This window comes from Lathyrus oleraceus, chromosome 3 (assembly GCF_024323335.1).
Source record: "Lathyrus oleraceus cultivar Zhongwan6 chromosome 3, CAAS_Psat_ZW6_1.0, whole genome shotgun sequence".
Lineage (NCBI taxonomy): Eukaryota > Viridiplantae > Streptophyta > Magnoliopsida > Fabales > Fabaceae > Lathyrus > Lathyrus oleraceus.
This window is the reverse complement of record NC_066581.1, coordinates 514138845-514152857: the sequence shown is the minus strand read 5'-3', so window position 1 is coordinate 514152857 and position 14013 is coordinate 514138845. Positions and strand designations below refer to the sequence as shown.

General features: G+C 32.0%; 1 protein-coding gene across 3 annotated transcripts; it reads left to right on the top strand.

Moving 5' to 3' along the window:
• The first annotated feature begins 4366 nt into the window (after positions 1-4366).
• On the top strand, positions 4367-9966 carry LOC127128543 (uncharacterized). Of its 3 annotated transcripts, none has more exons than XM_051057889.1 (5): positions 4367-4538; positions 4975-6605; positions 8132-8527; positions 8871-9106; positions 9511-9966. In XM_051057889.1, the coding sequence occupies exons 1-5, from the start codon at positions 4489-4491 to the stop codon at positions 9763-9765; spliced, it is 2568 nt and encodes an 855-aa protein (XP_050913846.1). In that variant the 5' UTR covers positions 4367-4488; the 3' UTR covers positions 9766-9966. The 3 variants fall into 3 exon arrangements, with proteins under 3 accessions (XP_050913846.1, XP_050913847.1, XP_050913848.1); XM_051057890.1 differs by having other exon boundaries at positions 4397-4585; XM_051057891.1 differs by lacking the exon at positions 4367-4538 and adding an exon at positions 4706-4869.
• The last annotated feature ends 4047 nt before the right edge of the window (positions 9967-14013 follow it).

Sequence of the window (14013 nt, the reverse complement as noted above, 5' to 3'; positions counted from 1 at the left end):
ATTTAGTTGAAAACTTCCTTCATGAGCTTGAATCTTGATCAATCCTTTTTGTTAATCAATCTTAGACTTGTAGAGAAGTTTGTCGTCATCAAAACATTTGAGAAGTCATGTCTTCACAACTTGATGGGGATGTTCCTCCTCCAAAGAAGTCCCTAGGTTGGTTACTTGATGGGGATGTTCCATGAGATGGACCGCTTTCAATTGTTAAGTACGGGGACACCTTTGTTTCTTTGAAGTATTCTTATGGGGGGTCCATGTTGACCTTACTTTGTGCGAAGTTAACATCCACAAGGTTGATTAGAATCATATGGGATGTATTTGGTCTTTGAGGATTTTAGCTTCAAACTATATTGGGAACACCATTTAGATACCTCTTGATCGCCTCTTACTATATTGACATCCCAATTGTCTAAGGGATAATTCAATGTTAAGTACGACGTGGACAATGCTACCCATAATAAATTGAAAGATGGATAACTAATGATAATGTTGTAAGATGAGAAGGGAACATTGATTATTAGATAGCGCTCTTTCACTATCTTATCATTTATTATGTGCCTAAATGTGGTATTCAGGGTGATATGACCATTCATGTTCACCTATTCACCCAAGAATCCAACCATGCTTGCTCTGTACATATCGAGTCTCGCTAGGGGTGAGTTGAAAGTCTACAAAAGCATCCCTTAATAAAATGTTGATTGAACTTACAAGCTCAATAAAAACTTTATTCACGTCCAATATAAAGATACGGACTTCAATTACCATTGGGCATCTTCATGAAGTGTGTTGAATGTTACATAAAAGGATAACAAAAATTAATTTTGAGAAAAAAGTAGACCATGAGCCCTATATTTTGTATCTCTACTTTTTTCTCAAAATTATTTTTTGTTATCCTTTTATGTAACATTCAACACACTTCATAACCTCATTCATTCTAGTGACTAGTTTTTCTATTAACGATTCATTGAAGTGCCCAATATGCATGACAATGGGGGTGGGGACATAATTTACCTTCCCTGTCCATAAACCAGACTCCTTGATATATACTTGTTCACTATGGTGATCCTCAACATGAATGAAAAATTTAATTTTAAACTCGTATCAAACAAGTTTGGGTATTCCTGTTTTGTCCACATCCCACAGTCTAATCATTATTTAATAAAATGGTATCTTTTCATAAACCATAACCTACCTTGAACCCATAATCCACCCAGAACCCATAACATGTATTGAACCCTAACAAACATTAACATATATTCATAATAATAAAGTAAAACAATCCTACAAATTTCCAATATTACTTTAAATAATAAGGTATAAACCAAAATATCAATACATTTACCAAACAACTAATCTCTAAATTATCAAAACCAAATTTCCATATTATCAAAATCAAATAGTGAGAAGTGGGAGAGTGAAAAAAATATGATTTAAGGGTTTCTAATTAAATATAATTATTTGTAATCTTGATATAAACGAGGAGGGTTTGGAGATGGGTTCGAGTTAGGTATTAGTTTCTCTATTACTCGTCATGTCTCCATCTTTTGAAATCAGAGAAACCCCGAATCCAAATCTGAACCCAGTTAATGCGGATTTCCCCGTTAAACTCGGGATGAGTTTGGGAAGGTACTCGTGGTGGAAATTTTGTTGCCATGCCTAGTGTTCAGTCTTCAACTCGTTGTAGAATACTCTTAAGGATATCTTCTAGTTTGGGTTAGCAACCCTTATATTGGCTTCAATAAATCATATAAGGTGGTATTTAAAGATCTCTTAGTGACCTTGGTGAATGTTGATGAGGCCCTTCATAGTCACCTTATAATGCTTGCTTTTAGAAAAAGGGTGACCTAACTTTCAAGGGAAGTTAGAGAATCTAATGATGTACTATGAAGGTAAGTTCATGTACCGCTGAAGCACATCATAATTTAGATTACTTGATAGGAGCTTACACTTAGTGGTTTTGTTGTGCAGATAATGGTCATATGCATGTTGATTAAGGACAAATGTTCTCCAAGGTTCTTATTTTCGTCAAAGGCATTCAAATGGGAGTGTTTAATGTTTTTTTGGGGAGATGGGTGTCCCATTTCTCATCACACAAAGGTCGAGTGTCCTCTAACTTATCATTGATATCCTTCTATGTGATTATCTCACATTGGATATCTTGAGCCTAGGTGTTCAAGACATTCTTTTGACGTGTAAGTCATGCACAATGGCCTGAATTAAGTTGAGACTTGCTTTCCTTGGGTTGGTGTTGAGTTTGTGCCATAGTCTTAATTATTATATGGTCAAGGAACTGTGTTTACTCGACTAATGTTCTTGATAATTGGGTGTATGATGGATCTTGCTAGCAGCATATAATGAACAATATCATGGTGTGTATATGTGGGTGCTAAACGGGTTCTTCTAGTGTTGTGTTATGATCATAACTCTATGTGTTTTAGGATTATAATTGAATAATTAGGGTTTGTGTTAAGCTTTATATTCACAGGGAAATGGAACCCACTCCAACCCAATTAAGGCATATAATATGGTCGGTAAACACCGAATAGTAATTGGTAGTGTCTCTTGCTGTAATGGGTATAAAGGCGACAACTTCTTTTTTTATTACCCATTTACTAAACAAGTTAGCGTGCCGATCCACCAAACTTTTTTTTACAGTTTGATTTACTACATAATTTATAAATTTTTTAATTATTACCAAAGAGATTGACAAAAGATATTTTTTAACAATAGATAATAGAACTTCAACAAGTCTCAATGTCAATGTCATATTCTTCAATATAACTAAAACACCAAAAATTAAAAACAATCATTGCAAAAAAATAAATAGAAAACAATCAAAACACATTAGCTATCTTATGCAAAACCGGGAGGATGGGCGACATTTTTAATTAAGCTAACACATTAGCAAAATTGAAATGAAATTCTAATCAAGAAAATATATAATAAAATATGAGTCAAAAATAGAAAAGAAAAAATTAACAAAAGAGTGATATAAGTTAAGGGGTGCTAGCTTATAATTTTTTTTTAAATAATGTTTTGTACACAAATAAATTATATTTACAAGGTTTGTGTTAATGTTTTGGAACACATTAGTTTTGTAAAAAAAAAACATCAACGATTGATGGATACTCAACTTCTACTAGTGAAAAGTCAATAATCAATCTATTTGACAAAAAATAGGCATACCAAGGTCAAAAATCAATCTAATATCCAAATATTAACAAGTAAATATGCATACACTTCAAAGGTATAATCATATCCTGATCAAAAAAAATAATCAAAGTTTTTTTTGAAGTTTGTCTTGAAGTCATGATAGTACAAATTTATATACTAGAACTACAATAAATCAAAAACTAATTTGTAAATGTGTTATTTTTACAAAGTTCATTGAGTTGTTTAAATATTTGTCACACTGTGCATGTAATATAAAAAAAAAATATGAAGATTGAGTTGAAGCTTACTTTAAATGTGTGTCTTTGGAGAGGAAGAAGAACAAAACAAAAGCGGTGATTTGGAAGATCAAATAGAACGTGGTGGAATGGAGGGATAAACACGACGATCGGTGAAATAAATGGAAAGAAACATGATTTTGGAAGGATATAGTAAGATTATATTTATATAAGAAGAGGGAAAGTTCAGTCTTTCACCTATATAAAAACATGAGTGGTTTAGACTCCTCAATGCACTACGTAATTTTCATTTTAAGTAAAAATAAAATTAGCAAAAAGTCCACGAGCAAAACCCACCCCTTCCCGCCTCATTTTTAAACAGATTAAACATGATATACCAACTTAAATCACTGAATCAAAAATCTCAACCACTTCAAAAATGACGTGTCAAACGGTCCGATAAATCCGACCCGTTTTGTCATCTAATATTGAAGTAGTATTAGACTATCATATTTAGGTATCATAAAATTTATCTATATTTTATAAAACATATTAAATACCACAGAATATATTTATATTTTATAAAAAATTATTAAATACCACAAAATAACTTATTATAAAAAAAACATTTTAAAATTCTTTAAAATCTTATTTACATAATTTTAATAGTATTAATTAGAATAAATCTAAAATAAATAATTAATATTACATTAAAGAAATATCAAATACTCTAAAGACACTTGTTATATAATTAAATATAACAGTAATGTTATTATGAACCAAAAATATATAATACCAATAACATTCTTTTAAATATCGTCTACTCTTTATTTTAAGTCAAAAAAATTGCTTTTTCAACCTAATTTTTTCATATAATTTTTGTTCTTATTTTCAACAAGTTCCTTTAAAACAAAAAATATATATTATTTACCAAAAATGAATACGCGTAATTTGATATTTCTTTTTTTATACAAAATTTTGATCTTTCAATTTCACCCAAATTTGTTTGTATTCTCTCTTTCTTAGAACCAAATCACATTCACCAAAACAACAACACTCTTCATTCCAATGAATCCATCACACAACACAAGTCGCTCACATGTTCTTTTCTTCTCATAATTCATTCTCTCTCAAAAATTCTCTAATTAGGTAACCCTTCAACTTCTTGCTGAATCAGATTCACCATATGAAACATGGTGAGTTTGTACGTATATCTTTTTCTCTCTTGTTGCAATGTCTTATTCTTTGTGTTTTTCAATCACTTTTTTTCAAACTACATATCAAATTTTTTCATGACTTTGCTCTGTTTTTTGTTTCCTCTGTTTTGCTTCAAAAGGAATGAACTTGTTTGTTTGTTCATTCATAAATTGACTTTTGTAGATTACCCGTTTGTGTTTATGCGTCTATGAGGTTTTTTTTCATATAAAGATTGAATTTTTATGTAAACTTTGTTTTGGGGTTTCTCCAAAGGCTTCATTAGGTAATGGAATTGAGTTTTTCGTTGGAAATTTTAGTTATATGGTTAAATATTCAATGCTCATTAGTGTTTAGTTTGATTTATTTATGATTTTGTTTGTGTTTTCAGATTCAGTAGTTCTGAAGAAATGGGTTATGGTTGTGAGTTTTTCGATGATAATCGTCGAGTTGAGTCGGTTGAGGCTAATGGAGAGGATTATTATGATGAATTTTTTGAGGCACTTTCTGATACTCTTTCGAATGAAAGTGATGAAATTGAGTCTAGTTGTAGCAATCTAGAAGGTGAAAAAAGTATAGAATTTAGTTTGATGAATGTTGATGATGATGATGATGATCATGGTGAGAGTTTTGACCTAGAAGAAGAGGAAAAATCGAAGCTGGTTTTCAAGTTTCAATATCAAAATTGGGATTGCAAGTTTAGTGAGGAATTGAAGGGAGATTTTAGTGAAAGTAGTGATTTTGATAAGAGGGGTGAGGTTTCTTCGAGTGCAAACAAATATGAGTTCGTCTCGGAAAAGAGTTTTAGCCGAATTTTGGATCAACCTGAGGCTGCAAATTTTACTGTCAAAGAGTTTTTTATTCATTCAAATGATGATTTTCCGTTGGAAAAAAATTGTGTTGCTGATGATGATTCAGCCGGTTTGTCATCTGAGAGGAAGTTGAATCAAGAAAGTTGTGAAGAGGTTGTTGATGAGAAAATTCTTGATAGTTTCTCCGAAAGATTGCCGCACGTTGAGGAAGTGTCAGAGAAGCTCGAGCCAACTAGTTTATCATATGAGAGGAAATTGAATGAAGAAATTTGTGAAGAGGTTGGTAATGGAAAAGTTCTTGACAGTTTCTCCGAAAAATTGCTCGTAGAGGAAGTGTCAGAGAAGCTCGAGCCAGCTGGTTTATCACCTGAGAGGAAATTGAACGGAGAATGTTGTGAAGAGGTTGTTGATGAGAAAATTCTTGATAGTTTTGCCGAAAAAGTGTACGTAGAGGAAGTGTCAGAGAAGCTTGAGTCAGCTTGTTTATCATCTGAGAGGAAATTGAATCAAGATGATTGTGAAGAGGTTGTTAATGGGAAAATTCTCGATAGTTTCTCCGGAAAAATGAACGTAGAGGAAATGTCGGAGAAGCTCAAGAATTCGGAACCATATGAGCGGAATTTTCTATTAGATGACGATTTCATTTGTTCAAGTTCTGACACAGATTCTACGAGTTCTTTGGAATCTGGTTTTTTGTCAGACACGGATTTCGGAACAACTACCGAGCATGATACATTGGGAAACAATGAAGAAAGTGTAGAAGATTTGGACTTTAAGGATGACAAAAGCCTAGAAAGTTTGGATTTTGGTTATGAGCCGGATGATTTTGCCGAAGAAGACGAAGATATAATGAATGAGCTTGGAAAATTGGAAGAAGAAATCAAACAAGAACAATCTGCGAAACAAAATTCAAAGAGCGTAACAGCTTTTGATCTCGAGGAATCAAACCGGTTCGACACGCTTTGGGAGCATCAGGATCTGATAGAACAGCTGAAGATGGAATTGAAGAAAGTTAAAGCTACTGGTTTACCTACAATCTTCGAGGATGCCGAGTCACCGAGGATTATGGAAGATTTGAAGCCATGGAAAATTGATGAAAAATTTCAGCATGGCAGTAGTACTACAAACGAGCTTCCGAAATTCTACAGAAGTTACAGAGAAAGAATGAGAAAATTCGATATCTTGAATTACCAGAAAATGTATGCTCTAGGTATGTTTTTTCTTCTTCTTCTTCTCATTACCTTAAGTTTATTTCCTTTCTTTAGCAATTTTCATTTTAGTTTAACTCAATGTTTTAACTACCGAAACGAAACGAGTCGGACGGTTCAACCAGTTGAATCATGAACAAACACTTTCTATGTTTTTCTCCTAATGTTTTGTCCTGGTTCGAACAATTTGAATTGTGACCTTTGGTTTAATTTTTTAAACCGACACCTCTGAAAAAAGATATGTTCGTATCAGTATCGAATTCAATTTATCATTTTTTAAAATAGTGAACGGTGTCAATGTGTTAGTGTCGTGTCTGGTGTTCGTGGTTCATACATTTTTTAATTGTTTACTTTCTTGTTGAAAACAATTTCATTGAACACCCTTGATCATCAAAACCTACCTTATCTAAGTCATTAAAAAGTAGAGAGAGGTAAAGGACCCTACTAAATCTGGTTGGTTGAACATTGTAAAAGCATGAATTAACCAATTATGCGACACAAAAGTGAGTTTTGACCCACTTGTTCACTTTCTTTTTACTCTTTTTTTATGGTTGGTTTCTTATAGATTTTGTTAATGCTAGAAAGAGTGGTAGGATTGGGTGTTGGACATTAAAGAATTGAGCAACTTTTTCATGTCACATGCTTGGCTCTCTATACTTTGCACTCATTAATGCCAAATCCTCCATTGCTTGTGGTAGCTTGCATTTTTCCTAAAGATAGCCATATGTTATGACTCTTTTCTTGTTTGTTAACTCTTTTAAGTATAGTAACTCCTTTGGTTGCATATTTATTGATTTTTAGCCTTTTGCTTTTATATCAAAACAAAACAATTGATGTTTAAAAATTGCAATAATCAATTAGTTACTCGTTCATATACAATTAAAATATGAAAAAGTGTGCTTCTTTTAAAGGTTTCAGGTTTGAATTCCGCTAGATGCTAATAATTTTTATGTTGAGATGGTCAGTCCAAACACAGTTTTGCTCTGGGATTATATTTGGCTAGCGACGGCTATACCCTTAATTTGAGAGAAAACTCGTAACTTTGTAATACAATTCATGAGAAATATTAGGTGGTAATAAAGTAATGATATTTAAGTCCAAAGAAATTTTATTATTTCAAACATGTGTGAACTAGCCTTCAATGTGAACTAATAAACAAATATTTAATTGCAAAAAGCTACCACACTTTCTCATTGTGATGTAGCACTGATTATAATGCTCCACCCAACTTTTTCTATGACCCTTTTTTCTTTTTGCCCATAAACAACCCTTATTATGCAAGACAAGTTTGGAAAGCTATTTTCCTTTTAATAATATGAAGTCTATGAAGCATAGACACAGACATGGATATAGGACACGACACCGATGTTTTAACATCGATAATAATTTGAAAAAAATGAATAAAATACACATAATCACAAGTCTCGGTGTCTGTCACCAACACACATTTTTTAGAGGTATTAATGTTACATAAAATATGTGTTATCGTCATTATTTTAATATTCATATTATTTAAAAAAAATTGTAGGTCTTATGAAGTTAAAGGACCCACTACAATCATTTTCAGTTCACAAGAAATCTTCATCAACAATCACAAGCTTGTTTAAACGTAACAAAGAAATTGATGCTGACCCAATGAAGAAGTTCATAAGAGAATTATACAGTGATTTGGAAATGGTTTATGTGGGACATTTATGTCTGTCTTGGGAATTCCTTCATTGGGAATACGAAAAGGCTTTGAAGATATGGGAAAATGATCAATATGGATTCAGAAGGTTCAATGAAGTAGCTGGAGAGTTTCAACAATTTCAAGTTCTTCTTCAAAGATTTATAGAGAATGAACCTTTTCAATGTCCGAGAGTTGAAAATTATGCTAGGAACCGTTGTGCCATGAAGAATCTTCTTCAAGTTCCTGTTATTCGAGGTGAGAACTTTAAAAGCAATGTGAATTTGTCACGGTCAACAATCCAAACATTCACGCAGTCAAAGGTGTTGGTGGTCGTTGGATCGAGATCAGACGATCTATTTTTTTTTAATTGAAATACAAACTTAAAATGTACGATCTCGATCCACTGACCATTGATGTCTTTGATTGCGTGAATGCGTGGATTACTTATTGCAATGACTCGACATATGAATCTAGTGACAACTTTTTAAGGTTTGGCTCCATTTTCTTTGAGCTATGTAGGGGACCGTATAGAGTTCTATATATATGTTAGACAAAATAGTTCATCATGAGTTAAAAATTCTTCAATTATTGTTTGCAGAAGACAAAGGCAAAGATAAAAAGAAGTTAAGAAAAAAAGAAGTTGACAATGATGCCATTACAAGTGACATGTTAGTAGAAATTTTAGAAGAATCAATAAGAACAATTTGGCGTTTTATTAGAGGTGATAAAGATGCATCAAACTTGACAATTAAAAGTCTTAAAGAACATCATGTTGAGCTTCAAGATCCTGCCGATTCACAGCTTCTAGTAGAGATTCTAACAGATCTTCAAAAGGTAATTGATGTTTCAAATTAGAATTGTCTTACAAGTTAATATTATGTTCTAGCCTCGCCAAAGTAGTCCCACATGTTTGAGAATCGAGACTAATGATAGTTTATATACAAAACTCACACTTCTCATCTCAACGAGACACCTTTTTTAAAGGACAAAGTCCTGGGAGTTCTCAGTGGACAATACCGCAGAGCCGCATAATTGAGGTCGACCAAAATATTGGCGCTAGAAGAAGGAGTCGGGCCCACATGCTCGCACCCTGTCCCTTAGTCTCGACCTCAAATCAGTAACGTCCTCACGTCCAAAGCAGACAATACCTCGTAGCTGCAGAGGCGTGGACTTGGGATCAACCAGAAAAATATATGTTTTAAGTTTTTTCTTATAAGTGTTTTTGTTTGGATTTGCAGAAAGAAAAGAGACTAAGAGAGATTTTGAGGAGTGGAAGTTGCATATTGAAGAAGTTCAAAAAGCATAATGAAGAAGAAACAGATCCGGTTCTTTATTTTTTCTCTCAAGTAGATATGAAATTGGTTTGGAGAGTGTTGAATATGTCAAGGATAACGACAGATCAACTAGGATGGTGTCGTAGTAAATTAAACAATATCAATTTTGTTAACAAAAGGATACATGTAGAATCATCATTCTTACTTTTTCCTACTTAATCATTATAGATTAATTGCTAGCTTAGTACTAATAGTACATATGCACCTTTACATTTAGATGGTCATTATTGAAATTGTAAAGAATTTTGGCATTATGTCTAACAAGTTGTTTGGCCTAATATGTACAATTTTCATGTGGTGCCAATCAATTAATTTTAGATAAATATATATTAAGGTCTAATATGAGTTTTTGTTTGGCTAGTTTAGCTTTAAAAACCTTTAATTTTACTTTATTCCTTGGTAGAAAAGAAAATAACTAATCATTAACAACATTGTATGTTTTAAAGTATTGCAATATATTGGAAAAACAAACAAATGTAAATTTAGATTATTAGTTGGCAAATTCAAAAATGGATTCATTTGTTTCATGGACAGGAGATAGAGTTTCAATTTAAAATTATTTTCTTCAATAGAAGTATGATTTATACAAGAATGCATGTTTGTACTATTTTTTTATAGAGATTGTAATGTTGGATGATGCAAGCAATTTTCACCAATTGCATTTTTCTTTCTTTTCAAAAATAAATTTAACGGTTCTCGATCACAAATTCTGTTCAAGGTGAATTATTATTGGCTAAGGAAAGTGCGGTAGTTATGTTGGTGGACGATGTCTTAATAACAAACTGTTTATGGTGGTTTATTATTGGCCCACTCTCTGAGGAAGGATAGTGCAGAATTCTTTAGAAGATGTGACAAGTGTAAGGAACATTTTAACCTACATCATGCACCACCCGACATTCTTCACTTTGTCATGTCACCATGGTCGTTTTACCATTGGGCCGTAGGCATACTAGGTTATTTCCCGTTGGTGTATGGACAACTTAGGTTCCTAATTGTTGGAGTAGACTATTTCACAAACTGGATAGAGGCAGAGGTCGTCTCCAGGATCGTGATGGAAAGAGTTCGACATTTCTAATGGCAGCAAATCATATGCATGTTTGGTTTTCCAAGAATTATCATCTTAGACGATGACACGCATTTCTTCGACTCACCTGTGCTCAATTTCTGTAAGACCTAGGGATGCAAACGAAGTTTATATCAGTTATTCACACATAGGCGAACGGGCAAGCTAAGTCACCGAAAAGGGTGATATTGGGTGAAATAAAGAAAAAAATGGACGACACCAAGGGGCTGTGGGCCAAACAACTCCGTGAAGTATTGTGGTTGTATCATACAATTCCTCTTCAACCATTAAATAAACCCCAATCACAATGGTATACGGAGTAGACATCATGCTTTCGATCAAAATTGACACACCCACATGGAGAATTCGTCGCCAAACAAAGGGCCACCTAAAGATACAACTTCAAAGTGGTCTCAAGGAAAATCCAAGAAAGTGACTTTGTGCTCATGAAGGTGGTTATACCAAGTTGCTTGGGGAAACTACAGCCTAACGGGGAAGGTTCATATGCTAAAATTTATCTCACGACGCCTACAAACTTGAAGAGCTAGATGAAAACTCGTTCCTAAGATATAAAACTCGGTAAACATGAGATACTATTATAGTTAATTATTCATTATTTCTTATTCAATATGGCGAGAGACATTTGGACCGTTGATGTATAAACTCACTTAAAACATCTTGCTTTAGTATCATAAACACGGTAGCATCTTTTCACAAAATGGATGGTTCTCCAAGGGGGCACCTAGCCTTAAAAACCAAAGAATGATGAGAATGATAATATTTACGTTAGATCCTCAAAGAGGAATCCTTGTCACCCTCATAGACAATATGAATGGTAAATCCTCAAAGAGGAATCTTTGTCACTCTCAGAGGCAATATGAATGTTGGATCCTCAAATAGGAATCCTTTTCGCCCTTAGAGACAATATGAATGCTCGATCCTTAAAGAGAAATCTATGTTGTACTCAGAGGAAATATGAATGATGGATCATGAAAGAGGAATTATTATCGCCCTCAGAGACAATATGAATGTTAAATCCTCAAATAGGAATCTTTTCTGCCCTTAAAGGCAATATGAATGTTAGATCCTTAATAAGGAATTCTTGCCACCCTCAGAGGCAATATGAATAATATATCACAAAGAGGAATCCTTGTCCCCCTTAGAATTAATATGAATGTTGGATCCTCAAAGATGAATCCTTGTTGCCCTCATACGCAATATAAATGATTGATCCTTAAAGAAGTACAAATATACTTGTAAATCAAATTTGATACTACATCAATTTAATAAATAGTTTTTATTTCATTTTATTTAAAACTTTAAATATATTTTAAATAATATATTTATTTAAATTTCATTTTAAATAATATTACAAAATCTATTTTTAAAGTTAAATCATTTTTAAAAAACTAATTTGGATGTTTTAAAGCAAAACAATTTAAAACATGAATATTTAGAAATTTGTCTCAAATATTTGGGACAAGTTTTACAATTTGCAATAATAGTTTTTGGATATACTATATTTCATCTAAAACCGGTATGAAAAACATTCGAGACAGATTTTAGACGAATTTTATACTTGCAACGAGGGTACTTACGTAAAAACTTTATTTTATCTGAAATTCATGTAAAATATATTTGAAATTGATTTTGGGACGGATTTTATAATTTGCAAGAGAGTTTTTCAAATAAAGTGTATTTTGTCAAAAATTCGAGCAAAAAATAACTTTTTGTTTGGAGTTTAAAATTTTTGTAAAAAATATCAAAAATTTGTTTGTAATCCGTTCGAAAATTTATTTGAAAATGACATTTATTTTTTTTAGTAGTGACTATTCAATTACCTTATAGCTGAGACATTTGGATTAAAAAAAATGAAAGATATTTCCTACAATCAAGTTATAAAGATAAAAAATCAAAATAATGAGTTATAATAAATATGGTTTTACTCTACTTGAGATTATTGGAGACGTATTATGAATTCTTCTACCAAGATTAATTGAACCAGTACAAAAAAAATCGTGGGATTCAAAGGCATAACCCTATGCCCAAAACAAAAACTAAACTTCACTAATGGGGATCAAAATAATTGGATGCATTGTCAACAAGGATGAGTAGAAAAAGGTTAGCAAAAACGATTGGATAAAATTCCAAAAAATTAAAATATGAATCACAAAAAAAGGTTGGAAAAAACATGTTTGAAGATTCTTATGTAGCAGCAAATATTATGACTATGATTTTAAGTATGGAATTAGCGATGAATCACAGTTTTAAAAAAGGTGATTTTTGAAACGGATGAAAAAATGATTTGTAATTGGGTAGGGAAGATGGCGGAGAATTAAAGTTATGTTAGGAATATCTTTATGGAAGTGCAAAAGCCTAAAACATCCTTTGCAATTAAGGATGTCAATTGTAACCATACTTAAGCAAAAATATCCCTAATAAATATGGTAAAAAATGACAAATAGATGCGATCATAAACACGAGTATAGTTCAAATCTTGTTAAAATTTAAAAAGATATGATATTTTATAATTGATCAATTTATTTTCAAATGGCTCATGCAGGTCTCAAACTTGAAACCCTCATATTATTAGCACGACGCTCTTACCAATTGAGCTAATGTGCCTCTTGATAAAAAAGGTTTGAAGATTCATATGTAGCAACAAATATGATGACTATGATTCTAAGTATTGAACTAGCGATGAATCACAATTTTAAAAAGGTGATTTTTGAAACAGATTAAAAGATGATTTGTAATTGGATAGGGAAGATGGTGGAGGATTAAAGTTATGTTAGGAATACCCTTTTAAGAAGACTAGAACATCCATTGCAATTAAGGATGTCAATTGTACCCACACTTAGTGGCTACACGCAAAAATATCCACAATAAATATGACAAAAAATGACAAATAGGTGAGGATATAAACACGGGTAATTATCCAGTTAAATAAACGGTCATGAATACAAGTATCTTAGTACACATTTCATACACAAATAATATATTTATATATTTTTATTTTTATTATTACATAAAAATATGTTTATCACTTTTGAAAATATATAACTATGAAACTATTACTTATTTTAATATAAATGTTCATTTATTTTATAATTCAATAATAAATTCTTTAATTTTGTTAATATTATTAAAAATTTAAAATGATATGATATTTTATAATTGATCAATTTATTTTTATTAGAATTGCTCATAACGGATTCGGGTATGTACCTATAGGTATTGGAACAAAAAATCATAAATTTAAGAAAAAAAATCATAAATGGATTTGGGTATGTACCGATAGGGTATAGGAACAAAAAATCATAAATTTAACAAAAACTGACAAA